Source organism: Squalius cephalus, assembly GCF_949319135.1.
Source record: "Squalius cephalus genome assembly, chromosome: 19".
In the NCBI taxonomy this organism is placed as follows: Eukaryota; Metazoa; Chordata; class Actinopteri; order Cypriniformes; family Leuciscidae; genus Squalius; species Squalius cephalus.
The window spans coordinates 19,473,646-19,493,343 of NC_137140.1; the positions used below are offsets into that span (position 1 = coordinate 19,473,646).

The 19,698-nt window shown below is 38.0% G+C and overlaps 2 protein-coding genes across 2 annotated transcripts in view; one reads left to right on the top strand and one right to left on the bottom strand.

Moving 5' to 3' along the window:
• The window catches only part of cpped1 (calcineurin-like phosphoesterase domain containing 1), a 30,483-nt gene extending 25,702 nt beyond the window's left edge, over positions 1-4,781 (bottom strand). Inside the window, exons 1-2 of the mRNA XM_079851887.1 lie at positions 4,505-4,781; positions 705-923 (exon numbers count right to left, since the gene is read on the bottom strand). Coding sequence (XP_079708013.1) covers positions 705-923; positions 4,505-4,568 — 283 coding nt within the window. The 5' untranslated portion in view covers positions 4,569-4,781. The remainder of the gene's footprint in view (positions 1-704; positions 924-4,504) is intronic.
• A 2,143-nt stretch (positions 4,782-6,924) lies between these two features.
• The window catches only part of shisa9a (shisa family member 9a), a 36,095-nt gene continuing 23,321 nt past the window's right edge, over positions 6,925-19,698 (top strand). The window contains exons 1-2 of the mRNA XM_079851260.1: positions 6,925-7,704; positions 8,943-9,049. Of these exons, the coding sequence (XP_079707386.1) occupies positions 7,193-7,704; positions 8,943-9,049 (619 nt within the window). The 5' untranslated portion in view covers positions 6,925-7,192. The remainder of the gene's footprint in view (positions 7,705-8,942; positions 9,050-19,698) is intronic.

A 19,698-nucleotide genomic window follows, 5' to 3' on the forward strand; every position in this document is an offset into this window, starting at 1 on the left:
TCGCTAGAGCGCCTGTTGAGATCAGAGGAGTGAGGTTTACTCGCACAGCAACTACTAGCTGGCCTCCGTTACACACAGAAAACAAAAACCTTGAAAAAATTATAAACGACCCCGCCAAATCACAGAGCTGCCGATTCGCACGGGACTAATATTATCACGGGACCTCGGTGTTTGGCGAAATATGGTAGGTCTTTGCAGGGGAATTATTACTTTACAAATTATAGACATGGCTGATTCGCACGGGATTAAGATCACAGACAACCTCCGCAATTATTACAAATTACTAGAGGTCACCAGGTAATACTTATCCTGTGCGAATAGGGCTTTAGATTAACTTAAACCCCAACCGACTGTGTTTACTTTGAAGGGATAGTCCACTCAAAAATGAAAACACAAAAGAAGATAGTTTGAAGAATTTTGGTAACCCAATAGTTTAGGAACCATTGCACTGACTCATTGTACTTTTATGTCCATACAATGGAAGTCAACGGGCCTAAACTGTGGGCTAACCTTTTAGGTAACTGACATTCTTCTTTTGTGTTCTGCATAAAAATAAAAAAAAACATGCATACAGGTTTGAAATGACATGAGGATGAGTAAATTTAAATTTTTTGGTGGACTATCCCTTTAATAGTTCACCAAGATGTGGTCTGAAATATCAGGAGAAACCTATCCGAACAGTTTCAGAGGAAAAGATGGCTTACCAGGCATAGCGTGGACCAGGTCTCCACACAGGATCATAAAGCGAGGTCTGGGCTGTAGTTTATTGATAGCCTGGACTGCCTGCTTTGTGAGCTGGACCTCCTCAGTCCACTCATCACCTCCTGAATCACAGTCACCAATCCTCCATGCCTTCATCAGACCCAGCTGAGGGTCTGCAGCCTGGATGAAATAAAAAGGCCCGCTCCACTCCTTCTGTTCATCTGGGTAGGACAAGAGAAAAAAACATGAAGCTGACAAACTATCTACTGTAAAAAATCTCAATTATTAATGGTCTGTTTGTGTATAATGCATACACTGCTTTACATAATTAAACATTACATAAGATGTTTACTATCAAGCTGTTTTAAAGTATTTATAAAAATCTTTATCTCAAGTGAGAGTAATCTAAGGGCACAGCCCTAACACCTGGAATGTGTCTTATAGAAACTTCAGCTGTATAACACCTTCACAGCAGCTCTTGTGTTATAAGGAAACAAAAATGGCTGGAAAAAAATATACATTTTCACAGCTCTTACCAATGATTCTTTGAGAAACTTCCAGCATTAAAACTTGGTCAAAATATAAATGAAGAGGATACCCCTGCTGGGAACATCATATACACGCCTGGTCTTTGCTTTTCTCTATACTCACTTATATAGAGTATGTGTGAAGAGATTTTTGTCAGAGCAGCAAGCCCCAAGAGCTAAAAGAAAAAGAGAATTTCTATCTGTTCCTGATCCTGGCAGTGTAGCCAATAAGGATTTAAGTCTCAAAATTAATTGTAACCTGTGTGTGTTTGATTAATCAAAAAAGAACTGTCTCATAAGAGTCATTCATTGGAGAGTCAAACTACACTGGTTGTGCTCTATGTTTTTGATTCACTAAACAGAATCACCTCATAACTGAGTCATTCATTGGAGAGTCAGACTACACTGGTTGCACTTGCACAGTATATTTTTGAATCGCTAAAAAGAACTGGCTCATTAGAGTCATTCCCTGGGGAGTGAATCGGACTACACTAGTTGCACTCTATGTTTTTGATTTACTAAAAAGAACCGGCTCATAAGAGTCATTAATTGGAGAGTTGGGCTACACTGGTTGTGCAATGTATTTTTGAATCACTAAAAAGAACTGGCTCATAAGAGTCATTCACTGGGGAGTGAGTCGGACTACACTGGTTGTACTCTTTGTTGTTAATTCACTAAAAAAGAACTGGCTCAAAAGAGTCATCTACTCAGTGGCCAGGCTACACTAGTTGCGGTGCATGTTTTTGATTCACTACAAGAACCAGTTCATAAGAGTCATTCATTTGGGAGTTGGACAAGATTGTGTAGTATGTTTTAAATTCACTAAAAAGAACTGGCTCATAAGAGTCATTTGTTCAGTAATTGGACAATGCTTGTCCATGCTGTTGATTTGATAGCAGTGTTGCAGTGCTTTAAGTAAAGTAGGAAACTGTCAGCGTATTTCAGTACGCTATTTCATCCGCACTGCAGAAGAAAGCATGAGCCGGAATTCTGAATAAGAATGAGTTCTCAATTCCAAATCTATTTTGTCATTGAATCTATGTTAAAATAACTTTTCATTTTCGAATGAGCTACATTTTAATTAGTAATGCAGCATGAAGTTTCAACACAAATCTCTATGGGCCAACCAAGTTGTTCCAATCCATTCGTTTTGTCTTTCTAACAAGATGAAGTGTTTGCTATGCTCCGAGCATCACTTTGGGAAAGCACAAAACCTGGTTAAAATAAATAAATATAATAAAAACACATGATATCTGACCAACTCAAAAAGCATTTAAAATGTACCATCTGCTGCCTGGAATCTTGTTTGTTGTCAAACACTTTCATGTACAGTCCCCAGAGACTGGAAACTATTTTCAGGCAACTTTAAACAACATGAATTGAGAGGAGCAGACAAAGCTCCCGTGACAGCCGATAAGCACAAGCCTCTTTCAGCAAACATAAATCAGAGGGATATCTCAGATGACTCCCAGAGCTTTCAAATACTGCTAACCTAATCATAAGTCAAGATAAAAGCCTCCTGTGATAAAGCATTAAAATATCAACTCAACTCACAGCATCCGCTAACAGCCACTGCTGTAGGCTTTTCACATAAAAAAAAAAGAAAAAAAGTTGCAGATGTCAACACTGCCAGTGCAAAGCAAAGAATAAGCAAGAAATTAGTCTGGGATGAAGATTTCAGACTGGATTTACATAAACAGTGAGCAGAGAAACCACACAGGGACAGAAAATACTTGAAACTCACCTGAACAAACTCAAATGAAAAACACCAAAACCAAATATTGAAATAAAAATTTCAAATCTATTTTCTAAAACGCATTTTAATGATATTATTGTGAATAATTTACCTATGCATCTATTTTCCATTGTTTTGTGTCATTTTTTAATTTGGCCTCTTCATTTTAATCAAAATGTCACACACCACATTTTTTCAAGATTGTGACTAGAGAAAACAGAGAAAAATGGCTGTGGCATTCCCTTTTGCCAAAAACTTCAACACCAATAATGCACTTTTGATTTCGACACTACCAACATTAGTGGTAGCAATAGATTGCTTCAGGAATTATGTATTTTGGAAGGCCAAAACCCAGAAATAACTTATTGTCAAAAGTCAATGGGTTTTTGATTAAATGCCTGAAATAAAGTCTGTGGTTAACACAAGGTCAATGTATTTTCATGATTTATTCTACGACATATAATATGATAAGTAATCACAAACTATACTAACTCAAACTTTCAGGGCAAATGTTTTTTAAATAAAGACCGAAAGAGTTGTTGGTGCTTACGGGTGGTGACATTGACATTTATGGCATTTAGCCTTTTCTTCTGCCGATTATATTTAGGCTTCAAAAATCATAATAGTTGTGCTCTTTTGCGGAGATTATCATGAAGAACAAAACGAAAACGAATTATAAACTTTTGTTGGTCACAGAGCTTTTCTGCAATAACCTAAAAGCCAACGGAAAAATTCACAGAGGGAACCAGGGTGATGCTAACTTCTGGGTTAGCCTACAAAAATATGTTGTCACTGCAGCACTTTATACAAGAAAATCAGCGGATTTATTCTAGCAGTCATGTCTATTATTCTGATATGGAAAAACTATGCTAAATGTACTTAAATATTTTATTATAGGACTGCAAAATAAATAAGCTTTTCAAAGAGAGAAAATGCCATATCTTTTGTAGTTATTGTCAAAGATGGTTTGTCCTTGCAAACTCTATGGTACTGTGGTGCAAATTTGTAATCACTTCAGTGAAGTGCAACACTTCTGTTATTTATACAGATTTCCCAATTTCATATGAATAAGTGCATATTGTTGGTTTTTGTTTACTAAAAACGTTTGATATGTTTAAATCTGGGTCCTCCTAAAGCACACACAAAAAAAAACTAAACAATTGATAATCACTGATTTAGCCCATTTTAACCCACTTAGCCTATGTTATGTCAACGCATGTCATGTGACGTTACAGTTTCTATCTAAATTGACCTGCAACTATCTACGGCACATTCCCAAGGTGGTTTGATATTTGTCACAGAATACTTACTGAAAGGTCTGTTATCAAAATAATAGTCGTAATAAAGAAGCGGTAGTGTGCTTGTCAAAGACTTGTTGGAAGTACACCCCGGTCAACGACTTTACAAGGAATTATAAACTTGGATTGCAGGGCTTATAAAATATATAAAAGACCAGAAACCAAAACATACTGTCATAATAAAAGTTTCACTGGATCATCTATAATGTAAATCGACGTTAGCTAGCCTCAGCTAACCGTACCTTCAGTCAGTCCCTGATAACTCCGATCCTTCGCCCTCAGAAAGACACTTTCGTCCTCTGCCATTGAAACGCGCTATAGTATATGACAATAAAATGTTCAATCTGGATTTCCTACGATGACGTTTCGTTTTTCTGTTTGGCAACAAAATGAGGGCGTCTGTTGCTAAACCTGATAAAAGCATTGGTTACTTAATAACAGTGCGTTCTTGAATCGATGCGTTTGGGGATGTATTAGCAATGCCTGAGAATGTTCGGAGTCCTCTAGAAAACCATCGTCTGACTCGAAGATCGGCTCTTTAATGCTCAATTTGGATATATTTTCTGATGTACAAATTGAGGGACAACGACACTACTTATATGGACCGTATTACTAAATTGATACAACGATAAATTGATAAACAAACAAACAAACAATTGATAAACAAACCGCAAAGAAATAACTAAAAAGTTCTCGGTACAAAATTGGTTTATTTCTAAGTATCTTTTGTAATTCTTTAGAGTAGGCCTATAACTCGGTGGAATTTTAAATCAGATAAAAGTTTGAGATAAATGTGAGATTCGACTATGGCATGTGTTCTGATTACATTAGATAGGCTAGTCCAATTAATGTATAGCCTTGTTAAATAGGCTACATGTTTTTTTTTATATATATATATATATATATATATATATATATATATATATATATATATATTTGCGATGTATGTAGGCTATCTACATAAAGCACACTTTTCATGCAAACAGGTAGCTTAAAATAGGTTCATAATGGTAGGCATATTTATATAGTCAGGAGCTTTGCATATTCATAAAGTAAACTTAGAGGCCTATATGTCCTTAATATAAAAAGTTGAATTGTTTCTCACGTTATTCTATTGGAAGACGTTGTATGCTATTTACAAAATAATTGCTATAAGTAGGCTACTCTGGTTCATATTCAGCCATAAATTAAACTTTTGTCATAATTTACTTAGCAACCTGAATGACTTGGAAAAACAAAAACATTTAGCAGGATTTCTGATTTCCAATTAAAATGGATGGGGATCAGGGGCTGTACTGATCAGTAAATAAGTAAAAATTACAATTGAAAAAGTAGTAATGAACACCGAAACTGTTACATTGCTAAATCCAAGTAGACTATCCATTTTGTCTTACATGTTTGGAGGGATGACACACTTAATTACGCAGGTGGTTGATTATGATTTCACTTTTTTAACTTTAGTTAGTGTGTAATGTTGCTGTTTAAGCATAAACATACATCTGCAAAGTTACAACGCTCAAAGTTCAAAGCAAAGGAAGATTTTTGCTTTAAAATAAATAGTTTTTTAAGGACTACAACAAACGGCTGGTAGGGACTACACGACATTCCTCCCATCAGGATAGTGACATCACTAACCCTAAAATTTACATAAACCCCGCCCCCGGAACACGCAGTCCATATTGAGAAAAGGAAGAAACGTAGTAGAGCACATTTGTGAGTCTGCTCAAGCTGTCACATCCGTCTTTTCACATGCAATACAGTAGGTAACACAAATGCAATAGCATGTCACTCTGTAGGCATCTTACAACAGTTCCCACACAAGCGATTTTATAGATTATCATGACAGAAAATGCTAATTTAAGATAGTTAACTCCACATCAGCAACATAAATTCATCAACTAACAATTCAGAAACGTCATGTTGCATTATACATGTTGTCACTTCTTCTTGAGTCTCTCCATCATTGTCCGACTCCAGTTTAAACATAAAAGGCAGAAGAGTTTCTGACACAGGAGCTCTTGAAGCTCCGCCCTCTTAGCCGGGAGCAACAGCTCATTTGGATTTAAAGGGATACAGCGTTTTTACTGACCCTCAAAAAGGGACAACTTTAACATGCTGTAAAAAAAAAATCTGTGGGGTATTTTGAGTTAACACTTTTACATACACACTCTGGGGACAACAGAGACTTATTTTACATATTGTAAAAAGGGGCGTTGTACCACCCCTTTAAATTAGATGATGTTAAAGGCACTGACGCATCTCGCAAAGGGTTGCGCACAGACCCATGCATTGCGCAAAGAAACCACAAACCTTTAGCATTTAAATTGTCTTTTTTCATATGCATAGTCTAGTAACTTGCATGTAATGGAATTGATTTACGAGCTGCATATTATAGGCTACTTAGCCTATGTTGCGATTTTATTATTATTATTTTTAGGCTGGAGCCTTCAGACGTTATTTTACGCACCTGATAAGAACGTATAATCTTTTACAAGTTGCATATAGTAACTCAAGTCAGACGGCAACTTTTCACTGTGATTCTTTACTACAAGAACACTTTTTCGTGTCCAATCCCTCCCATGTCTCCTCCTTCGCTTTACGCACTGTCTCTCCCACTCTCAGCGCGCGCGCTCCACAGTTCTGCCTCAGCTCTCCTGTCATCATCACAAACAAAGACAGCCTTCAGGGTAGTTGGCGCAGTGCTTTCAGGGGGCTAAAAGTACTTGAGAATCAGCTGAACAATTGGGATAGCGATCTGCAGCTGTCAGAGTGGACTTTAGAAAAAAAAACTGCAGTTTAAATTTACCTTTTTGAAAATGCAAACCTCTCCGAATGGCTTTGTTCACTCATGTGGATTTATGCCCTGCTGTCAGTGAGTCGTTTCTCTGTCTCAATTTGTCCTTCCAAGGAAGCCCCCAGGAGACTACAGGATGAAATGGACAGTCTTGCTGTTAGAATACTTCTTTGTGAAAGTTCTGGTGCTGCTGTGCAGCGCGGACGGGGAAGCGCAGCAGCTCGAGGGCTTTATAATGCTCTCAGGATCCAATGGGTCCCGGGATGAGGAGAGCGTTTCTGAACCTCCACATACTGAAGACAAATGTCGGGGTTACTATGATGTCATGGGACAGTGGGATCCGCCGTTCGTTTGTCAAACAGGCAATTATTTATTTTGTTGCGGCACTTGTGGCTTCCGATTTTGCTGCGCTTTTAAACACTCTCGATTGGATCAGAGCACATGTAAAAATTACGATACACCAGTATGGTTAACAGGACAGACACCGTATAAGAAAACCATAGACCCTAGACACGATCCAACCAAGGATAAAACAAACTTGATTGTATATATAATATGTGGAGTAGTGGCAATCATGGCACTTGTCGGGATATTTACCAAACTTGGACTAGAAAAGGCTCACAGACCTCACAGAGAGAGCATGTCTCGGTAGGTAACTGATAGTCATGTTGGCTTGACTAAGTAAATTATTATTCATATTAGTGTATGGTAAAAGCAGTGTGTGTGTGCCAGTTGTGCCAGTCTGCACTGCTTTTAATGGTTTCCCTCCCCATGTAAACAGAGCTAGACCGATGTCTTTGACTTTCCATCGTATCTCGCTGCTTTTTCAGAGTGTGGTGACATGAGCGTTACATTTTTGTCTAGTTAAGAGATGTTCTCTTTTAAAATTGCGCATCTCTCTGTTTTTGAACAAACGATCCATTGTGAGTGATTGCTAGGGGCCATTCACACATGGTGCATTCAAAAACAACTATAAACTGAATGAAGCAAATCGCTGGTGACCATTTTTTTGGCCATTATTTATATTTATTTTGTTATACATAATTTAGATGGGATAAGTTACAAAAAAGAAAAGTGGGAGAAAGAGGCAAAGCGCTCATAGCGTGAGACAGTAAAAAATGTCGGTCTGATGCATGTGTACATTGACACCAAAAATTAGGCTAAAAGCTAATTAAAAAAACGCACTCTGTGTGAATGGCATCTATAGGCTGAAAATTGTTTATTCCTTCCAAGAACGGGTAAAAAAAAAAATCTCCTCACTAACTCAATATTTTGCAGCTTTTGTGCCAAAAATGTTGGTTGCCATAGCTCTGCATTTACTGTTGTGCCTATCCTTCCCATGCACATTCATGCCTAATTAGAGCAAAAACAATCCTGTGAATGTTCATTATGGTTTCTAAATTCATGGAATTGTGTTATGCAAGCTCTCTTTTAAAAGGCTCTCTTGAATCACAGATCTCAGGAGATTCACATGAAAGCATGGTTAGTTTGCACATGTAAACCAAGAGAACTGAACAAACCGTTTTTGATATTACATCATATTGCATAACGTTTGGTTGTCAGTTTTTACCATTTAGTTACTCAGCTTGGATGGTGGAGGTGTAAATCTCTTGTTCCTACTGATATAGTGGGTCAAAACCTCTGATGAGAGCTGCACAGCCCACAGTGTGCAGGTTGCTGAAAGAGCGGCTCACAGAAAAACCTGTACTCTTTGAATCAGCACTCTGGACAGCGGCACCAATAGCACTGAATGAATAGATGTCAGTCTACCGACATTATATCACTGTATGCCATTCAGCTGTGCTCTGATATCCAAATACAGAATGATTACACAATGCAAGGCAATTCAATGCATATAAGCTAACAAACTGCTTGTTCTTCAACAGAGCTGTTGCAAGCGTCATGCAAGGCGCCCGTCAGGGTCAGCATGAGGAGGCCATCGGAATGCACACACAGCATTATGACACAGTGCAAGCGAGAGCAAACAACATGCGTAAGTTGATTGTAACCTACTTCCTCTCTTTCCCCACGAGCTCAGCATAAACTATGCACCACATTTATGCTCCTGAAACAGTCTAAAAGCATGGTTTCTCCTGGCTCGAGTGCTCAGTATACCTCTATGCAATATAATGCACTTGTGTACTGAATTACATATAAATGATACATATATAACGCATATTAAGTATTCAAAGTGTTGCTTGTGGTGCAAAACTTTGTTGGTTCTGCACCACTTTCTTATTCTATACTAAGCATATATAAAGATATATTTATATATGTGTGTGTGTGTGTGTGTATAAGAGAAAAGGAGATGCTTAGAGCACAATGCTTTTGTGAAATAAGCCTATTTACTTCAACTATACCGTGGGCTGCCGCTGCAGTTGTGTGCATGGCATTGTTTAACGCCGGGATCGAAAGAATGGCTCCATTATAAATGTTTAAACTCTCATTTGTTCTGTTTCTGGAGTGATTACATCACCCACTCTGTGGTTATCTACTCCCTAAATATATCTGTGTTGAAATAATACAAAATACAGTGAGAGTATTGAAGCCCCCTTAAGAGGGATCCATTTTGGTTGACACCGGAAGTGAGTCAGTAGCTGGAAATCGAATTGTAAAGATAATGTCAATCTTTCTTCACTGCCATGCTTATTTTCATGCTTCGATATCTGCATAAGAAAGTTTTGAAAGCTTAAACGACTTTATGCTTTTTTCCTTTCTTTTTCTTTTTACAAAAACAAAGACTAAGAGCAATAATATATAGACTATGTTAGAAAAAGTGGCTCTAAGAGCACTCAATTTGTGGGATTTTTTTTTTTTTTAGCAGTAGCACAACCTTTTTTGGTGCTAAATAAAACTTTTTTATGGGTGCATAAAGAATCATCCTTTGTATGTGATATCTAGAACCTCAATGGTGCTGTGAAAGAGCCTTTTCATACGAGTCTGAATGTTTTTTCTTGCCTTATTTTTTATTTATCCACCTGCTCTGCACCTGCACCGTATAGACTCTTACATTTTTTAAATAAGAAAAGAAAATAGTAACCCAATAGAAAACATTTTTAGCAGTATGTGGATGATGTTTCTTATTCACATGCAGACAACCATTAGATATGGAAAGTCCCACCAAATAATGAACAAGCTTTACTCACAGATTTTACCTTGAAATCAATGTTAGTTCTGTCATCAATAGACAAAAAAGTAATTAAAAGAGTTGTTTTTACTCACCTCTTATTCACAGATCATGATCATTATTCTTGCAGTACTGGTTTGTAATCCATAAACCTGAGTGTAATTATCTGGACTGCTTTTAACCTCTGAACCGAGCGATTTAAAACACCGTCCCCCGGGTTACTCCGTATGAGATAATGATTTGAACCGAAATCAGGGGAACAGACACCGCATAAGCGAGTAATTCCAGTGACCTAAATATGAGAGATTTCTGAATTCTTGGGTTGACCCCTTAAGATCTTGTAATTAAAACATAGAGATGTGGTTTAAAGCTTAAAGATACTTTAAAGATATGGTTGTTTTAATTAATTATCAAAGAGTGTAGATAAGAATAAAAGTGATAAAAGTTTTTGATGCTGAATGCCAACAGCCCCTTAACAGATTTTGTAACAAATCTTGCACAATAGAAGTTCATACACTCTTAAATGGCAGATATGAGACTGTTTCTTTCAACATGAGTCAACAGAAAGGCTCTGTGTGTGCTGGATGTTAATTGCTGCTATTATTTTAAATATGTAAAGCTAGTTAAAGACGGGATCCCCCCCCCCCCCCATTTCAGATTTGCTCATGCACGTATGGACATATGGACTGAAATGATTTTTTCACATAAACCAGTATTCTTCATATTCCTCCTCCGAGAAGCTCACAACCCAGATGCTCACCCACCGTGTGCTGAATGATTAAGTCTAGTTACCTCACTGAAAGTGCAAAATTACTAGACCTTTTTCCCGAAATGATCGAGGATTCTGGAGGGTATAGTACTGTGCTCCATTACCATCACAGCTTGGCATTACGAGAGTACCCGTGATTTTAGGAAGAAAGAGAAAGAAAGAAGTCTTGAATACAGAATGCTTTATTTTTTGGTCATTGCATGAAAATAATCAAGACTTAAGCCCAGTGTGATTTCAATCATAGTACAGTATAGAATGCTAAATTCTGCATGTCAGTGACCTGAATTGAGGAACAAAAGCACTGAGCAACTGAACCTTGCAGATGAAGTGGAGCTTTTTCCAGAGCCACAGCTCAAACTAATTACCTTAATGGGATTTCCCAAAAGAAACAGCAGAAATCTATTACGCTGTATTTATTTCGAGCTGTGCGCTAATGCAAACACCTGAACAAAGATCTGCTTACAATAATGCAGGTGCAGATGACACATCTGTATGTTCTGTATGGACTTAAGTGAGATAAGTGAGAAATAAAACCTGTCTGTTTTCCTTACCAAACTCATTATAATTTAATACAAAAACTAAATGGAGAGAATAGAATGGATTTCTCACCTATTACATTCTTCATCCATGTGATTATTCTTCCCGTTAGCACTACTTGCAATCTATATCTGCAGTAGACTTCAGCAGATGATTTTGAAAAACGAACACAATACAAGACGAAGGGGTCGGCAAACACAATAGAATATGTAAAAACATTAAAAAGTACCATTGTAAAAAGCTGTAATATTAAATTAATACAAATAAAAACACCTGTGAAAGGTTATCCCATTTGTGACCCTGAACCACAAAACCAGTCACATGGGTAAATTGTTTGCAATTGAGATTTATACATCATCTGAAAACTGAACACATAAGCTTTCCACTGATGTGTTTGTTAGGATAGGACAATATTTGGCCGAGATACAACTATTTGAATCTGAGGGTGCAAAAAAATCGAAACATTGAGAAAATCGCCTTTAAAGTTGTTCATTTATGTTTGCGATTTTGCTGCATCCACTCACAAAAATATGATTATGTATTTACGGTAGGAAATGTACAAAATATCTTTATGGAACATGATCTTTACTTAATATCCTAATGATTTTTGGCATAAAAGAAAAATCGATAATTTTGACCCATATAATGTATTGTTGGCTATTGCCACAAATCCAGGGTCACATTTCTTCGGGAATTGAAATCTCGTTGGTTTCACAACTAGAAGGTGTGCAATGTTGTGGCATCATTGATTCCTACTGTGAGTGACGACACGCTGACCGTTCCAAGATGGCGGGTCTGGAGTGGTCGAATGAGGAATCTACGTATAGGACCATATGTATACACTATGGTCGACATATGCGTTTTAGAAAGTTTCAACTTTGACCAGTGTCTGCTCTAGTTTTCTCCCCTCTAGTATTACATTGTATTATTTTAAGTAAAGTTGTGGCTATCTTATAACATCTTGACACAAGTGCTTGTCAATGCGAGTGTGTTGTTTTTGCAGTCTCCGGTATTTTGTTGTTTTTGTTCCGTCTGTAATATTTTTTTATCGGTTTAAATGTTAAATATTAGTCACTCAAACCCATTTGTCTAAACTTGGGTCACACACATCTGCCATATTTTTAGTTTTTTAACATGTTTTATTCGAGTTTGTAGTACTAAACCAAATCCTCCTCCAAAGCGCAATGGTTTGTGGGCAATATTAGCCATTAGAGTGTGCACGGATCCACACTTCAAAAATCTACCGAAAGAGTAGGCCATCCAGGGATGTTTGGCATACTCTTTTCAAAATACTACACTTTGGCTAATCAGATTGGAATTATCTAATTATTAAGATTGATAGTTTGCACATTGGTAAGCAGGGATACTTTAAGCTTAAGTGAAAGTGACATGACGTGTAGCCATATGGTGTCCCATGCTCGGATGGGTGAAATGCAGAGCACACATTCTTAGTACACGACTACTGAACAAACACCCACTGTGAACACACACCCGGAGCAGTGGGCAGCCATTTTTGCTGTGGCGCCTGGGAAGCGATTGGGGGTTAGGTACCTTACTCAAGGGCACCTCAGTTGTGGGTAATGAGAGTGGAAGATGTTCACTCACTGTTCACTCACTTTCCCCACCTACATTTCCTGCCAGTTCTGAGACTCGAACCCGTGACCTTCGGGTTATTAGTCAGATTATCTAACCATTAGGCCACAACTGCCCCCGTAAGTCATTGACTCACTCAGTCAAGTGATTCGTTCAAAGTCCCTAATTCATTCAGTAATGAAACCGCTGAATGCCTGTATGAGTGAATCATTGAATTCGTTCAAAAACACTGGCTGTATCCGAAAGCTTAAAAATGCTGCTTTCGTAGGATGCATTGCAAAGTAGGAAGGCATCAAAGCACGTCTGAATCCAAAGCTAGCTTCGCTTCCTGTCTCCTGAGATACCTTCATCTGATCGATTTTTGAAGGCAGCATAGATGTATCCTTTACTGCCTTTGATATCCCACAATCCTGTGCTTTCCATTCTGTGACAGTTGAGCTAAGAAATAAAGATGGCATCTGAAAGTTGTGGTTGGTGGTCAGCTTGTGTGTAAATGTAAGTTTTTGACCAACGTCTTCCACTTCTGATTGCAGTAATTAAATATTTGCTTAGTTTTCACCAAAGCTCGCTCTATTTTGTTGTTGATCATTAATCCATTACACTGGTTTAGAAGTCTGTCTGAAATCAGTTTCATGACACAGCCAGTCATTCATTCGGGAATGGATCACCACTAAAATGTTGTTCGAGGACAGTGTTATTTTAGATTTCAAGACAAGATGATGAATTGTGCTCTGCATGCAAAAATATCAGTTTTGTAAGCTAGTCCTGTTTTATAACCATAAGATGCAAGACAAATCACAAAAGAGAGATTCTAACTGTGTTAAGATCTTAATCTCTGCCATTTCTGGAGTGCTCATGTAGTGCTTTCTGCAGTTTTTTTCCAGCGGTAATACAATAAATTCATTGATAATATAATTAATAATATAAATTACAATTACAGCGCAAGCCATTTTCCCAGGACGTTGGCTACAGGTATGTGTAAGAGGAGAGCGTGTGTACTCGTTGTGTACCCCCCCCCCCCCCACAACCCCCCCATCACCACCACCACCACCTGAGGCACCATCCCATCCCATTTACTGGGCCACGGCTCACGGTCCTTGAGGCAAGCAGCATATTTCTGTTGGCTCAGCGACCGTAGCCACCATTGCTGCCATGTTACAATGGCAGAAGCCCCCCACCGGGATTGCATTCAGGTCAGCATGGTCTCCCCACACTCAGAGAACTCCACCAAGGAGAACTGGCTCTGATTTCACACCCAGAGGACAGGCTGGCAGCCTATTTCTTCCAGCACGTTGGGGGAAGAGGGACATGTGGCCATCTGATGTGCGTCACTGAAATGGGGCTCGCACAGGTCTGTCACTTGATGCCAGCGCTAATTTTACTTCGCATGCAGAACCCCGGTGCCCATTGTCACAAGGAAATTCAATCTTTGATGCTCCAATCCTAGTAAAATGACAAAAAAAAGAATAAATGTAAGGTTTGATTCTTTTTTTTGCAAGAGAAATTGCAAAAGGAAAATGAATTCTCCTGATATGGCAGAACTCCTAAATGGTTTTATTATTAAAATGGAAGACGTTTACTAAATCTTTGCCAGACACACCACTGTAGAGTAAGGTCACATTAGTGAAATTTTGTGTGCAAAAAAGGCCCATTGTCAATAGTGAAGTGATGTACAAAGCACAGCTTACACATAAGTCACTTTCAAATCATGCAGTTTTCTTTTGGTCAACACGGTGAATGCGTGGCAAACTTGAACCCATTGCAAAACCTGTGCAGGGAAATCTTTCCGTTTCATGCAAAATTTCCTATTGTGTGGGTGTCTAGTGAAATGACTGGATTTTGCCTGAAAAAATGCATTGAACTATGGTGAATGTGACCGTACATTATTGTTGTTGCCGATGTCAGTTCCAGTCAAAACACATTTCACACTACTGGACTTGGATCGCAGACCTGCCAAATATCTCTCGGCATCAGCGCTTCCCTCAGACCGTGACTTTGATAATTCAAACATAGCAATCATGCACTATTTTGCCTCGGATTTGGGGGTTTTGTCAGCAATCTTCATCAAATGTCAGAGAGTGGAAAAACAGAGCTATAATTGTGTAGTATGTGGTTGGCATAAGGTCTAAATGGAAAGCATTGCTCACAATACTGCATTTTGGAATGATTATAAATGTTACAGTAAATGTAGATTGCTTCTTTTGAGCTATATACATGAATGGGTCAATGATGTGATTTCATCTTTTATCCTATTTAATCTTTTTTTAAATACATTACAAATGCATCTCACGGAAACAGTGATTTAAATACACCTCTTCTATGATCAGCATATTTTTTTAATTTTTGTATTAAAATTCATTTAGGTTTTGGTGGTAGTGGGGGTGGTTCACTGCTTATTACTATTTAAAACTTTTGACTGTAAAATCATGTGGTGCTACCAACATGTAAAAACATGCAGGTTGTAAAAATGTCATGTGTTGTGACTCCCCAAAAAAGCTACACGACTTTTACAATCTGAACAGATTTTAAAACACTAGACATCATATACTTGGCAACTTTGTAAATGGTTACAGAGAAAACTGGGTATCAACACTAAATGACTAAATCGTTCTGAACACAACAAGCTAGGAGATGCATGAATAATGAAAACAACATTTTTTTGATCACCTACTATTGGAATCAAAGTCTAAAGTTGTCTGTGCCCATCATACATTATGCGATTTCTGTGAAATCTGTCAACTCCGACTGCCCACTATCTGCAGACTGGCTTTCAATTTTGGCAACTAGTGTTAAATATCCATATTTAAAACTTCATAAACTATAATCACTGGCTTCTAGCAACGGCCGTACGCACGTTCACAAGAGAGTCGGGTTCCATCAGAAGAGTGACCTCTGACCCGATGACGTGGGTGTATCGTTTTAGGTGAGAATAGACGGCTCTTACGAAAACCACGTAACTCTTTACGTTACCTAAAGCAACTGACTTTTTCAAAACCATATAAAAAAGCATGCACACAAGCAGTACATCTGTACTTGGCATGCGTGTTTTAAACTACATTCTTCCTTCTTTTTCAAAGATTTTACCTTTTCTTTACCTGCCGTGGGCATTCAAGTGTTTAGTATTGCAATAGATCTTAAAACTCAATAAACAAGTATTGTGTATCACACCAAGAGCCTTACAGTTACTTATCAGTTACTTAGTGGCTTATGAGCACCTCAAGAATTTGATTTGCTGATCCTGAAGGCTTTTGTGCAGGGAAGATTTAAAGAAGCAAAGACGGATGGACGGGAAGGAAAGCTGTCCGAATGCTATTGATCTACTCGCTAGTCAAGCAAAGCAGGGGAGCTGAAGAAAACATCTTTTCTTTTTCACTTTACTGCACCATACCCATTGTCGAGATGTCCATCTGCCTAGAAAAAAAAAATACAGTCCTGTTTCAAACTGATAGCTGCCACCATCCAAGACAGATAACACACACATGGAAGATGTTGAAATGACACCAAAGAGAATCGAATTCCGCTGTTACGGAACATTTTTAATCAAAATCCAACATTGGCTGACAGCACAATGAGAACAAGCACCATTGGAAGGGGTTTTCCCCTGTTAGCACCTACTGAATCACATCAATCCCAGACTGCCTTTGTTACCTATAGATGTCATTCATGTATGCATTGATTTGAATCATTCCTTGTGGCTCTCCTCTCCCTACGCGACTGAGTGTGTCTGTTGTCATGGTGGACACGCTCATGCTTGCACAAAAACACACAGCTCCCAATCCTTAGATCAACACACCACTGCCCAAAAACAATGCATAATTCATTTCATGTAGCATGCAGAAGTGAGGGAAAATGACAGATTAATGTATTTTCTGCAGAACACTTAGCACCTCCAGACTGTTTATCATTTGACATGACAGAAACAGGAATCATTTCCGTCCTCTGTCTGTTCAACTTCAACTTTAAGTGGACAGCCAGCTTTCTTTATCACGGTAGAGGCCCTAATGAATAATAATGAGCTCCCCAAGAGGGCGAAAGGAGATCCAAATGCAGTTTTACAGACAAGATTAAGTTAGATTCAATTGAATGTGCTATTTAATGCAGTGATTGTGGATGAGTGCCACTCCATCAAACACCACAGTGAAAATGAGAATGTGTTTATGATTAAATTCTCCTTCATTAAGTGAAATCCCAGACAGCAGGGGCAGGACTCAGGTTAGAATGTATAATGAGCAACAGAGACAGACTTACAATGTTATTCTGATTTTATAGTGATGGCAAATTTCCCCCAAAAGCAATGACTGGCATTAATTGTAAAACAGGTGTGACGGTGGATGGATCTGATGATCGGCGGTTTGAATCAGTGCTGTTAATAGGTTCCTTTGTGGGTGTGTGGGTGTGAGTGAGTGAGTGAGTGAGTGAGTGAGTGAGTGAGTGAGAGAGAGAGAGAGAGAGAGAGAGAGAGAGAGAGAGAGAGAGAGAGAGAGAGAGAGACTTTGACTTTTAAAGGTCTATTTATTTACAAAAAAAACATTTTGTTAAAAAAAAACATTAACTTTTCACATTAACAATGTTTCCAGGAGAAAGAGGAAAAATAAAAAAATAAAAAAATTAATAATAATCCTTTTCAAACACAGATACACTTAAGTATACATTTCCAAGCAGCCATCATTATCAACATCACAAATGCATTGATTTATTCCCATTTATATTTAAACATTTCAATGTCTTTGACCAGTTTATAAAAAGTAAATTCAATTTTAATGTGAGATTTTAATAAACCTTTTAAAATGGACACCACATCAGTTGATCCATCACCACTCAAATTTTTTTTTCCGTGACAACCACATGGCCAGTTTTGCCTGCCCAAATAAAAAATGAATTAATTAAACATGAACTTCCCTTATTACGACTATATTTTGGTCCATAAATGAAAGAAATCGGTGTAAAAACTCCCAGAGTTTTACACCACTTTTCCAATCTACAGAAAAGTGGTTGAAGCCTTTCACATTCTAAAAACAAATGAAAAACGGTTTCCTGCACTCCACATAAAGGACAACCCCTCCCTGCCTGTGGGTCAAAATGTGCTCTGTCTGTATCTGTTCGTAGCTATAATCCCGTGTACAATTCTCCACTGAAGAGATCTCTGTTCAAGAGGTGGTTTGTACACGGACCGCCAGCTACCTTTAGGGGAAGCGTTCAGCCCAAACATCTCCTGCCATTTTGACTCTTTGACACTCTCTAGTGTTTTAAAGTGCCATATTTTAACACAGAGAGTATAAAAGTCTAGAGAGAGAGAGAGAGAGAGAGAGAGAGAGAGAGAGAGAGAGAGAGAGAGAGAGAGAGAGAGAGAGAGAGAGAGAGATCGGAGGCCCACAGCCATCTCAGGAGCATAACACATTAAACAAAGATCATTATAGCTGTATTATTATTCATTATTATTCATTCAATCAATATAACTCAGTGGCTCTCAACTGTTTTCGCTTCAGGACCCATATTTTAAATTGGGCACAGAGTGGCCACCCAACACCAAAGTATTAAAACTGTGCATAAGTAAATAGATAATTTCCCTTCAAATCAATGATTGTGTAGTTAATATATTTGTATAGTAATGTAGTTAGAAATTAATAATAAAAATGCTGAAAGAAAAAGATCAGTTTCCACAAAAATATTTTTCAGCACTGTTTTCAACATTGATAATAATAATAAAAACGTTTCTTGAGCACCAAATCAGCATGATAGAATGATTTCTCAAGGATCATGTGACACTGAACACTGGAGTAATGATGCTGAAAATTCAGCTTTGCCATCACAGGAATAAATTGCATTTTAAAATAGAAATGAGTTATTTTAAACAGTAATCATATTTCACAATATTACTGTTTTGGGTGGCTCGTTGGCTCAGTGAGTAGTAGTTCCGGCTGAGCCAGGATGTCTTTCTGTGTGGAGTTTGCATGTTCTCTCCGTGTCAGCGAGCTTTTTGCTCCAGGTACTAAAGACATGCAGGATATTGAAATTGGAATTGAAAAACAAAAACTGCCCATAGTTATGAGTGAGAGTATGAATATCTGTGGTGTGTGAGCCATAGAAAGGATAAGAGGTATGGAGAATGGATTAATATTACTGTGTTTACTGTATTTTTGATTAAATGCAGCCTTGGTGAGCATAAGGGACTTCCTATAATAGGAAATCTAACAATTTTGTAAAAAAAAAAGTGTAATTTATCCTTGAACCCACAGTTGCCTAAGATTATCTTCGTCAATTGTTTTTCTTTACATAGGTTTTGTTCTTGTTTTTCGAGGATGAGAGCATGTCAGGCAACCTATTGGCATCTGTTTCATTTGGCTGCTGCTTTTACCAGCTGACAAATTAAATTGCACCAAAATCCTGTGCCGAGTTTGATTGTATATGCACAGCCTTTGACATTAGGAACAATAGATATATCAAGCATTTTCTTTTCCTTTTTAAAAGCCTATTTATGTTTGCTGTCCTAAGTATGCACAATTGTAGGTTGATGAATTAAATGTTTCTTTCAGAACAGACCTGCGATCAGGGTCGAGTCTCTATCCGCTATTGGTTAGGATATCCCCTCAGTTGTTGTGCTTGTTTCCTGTCCTAC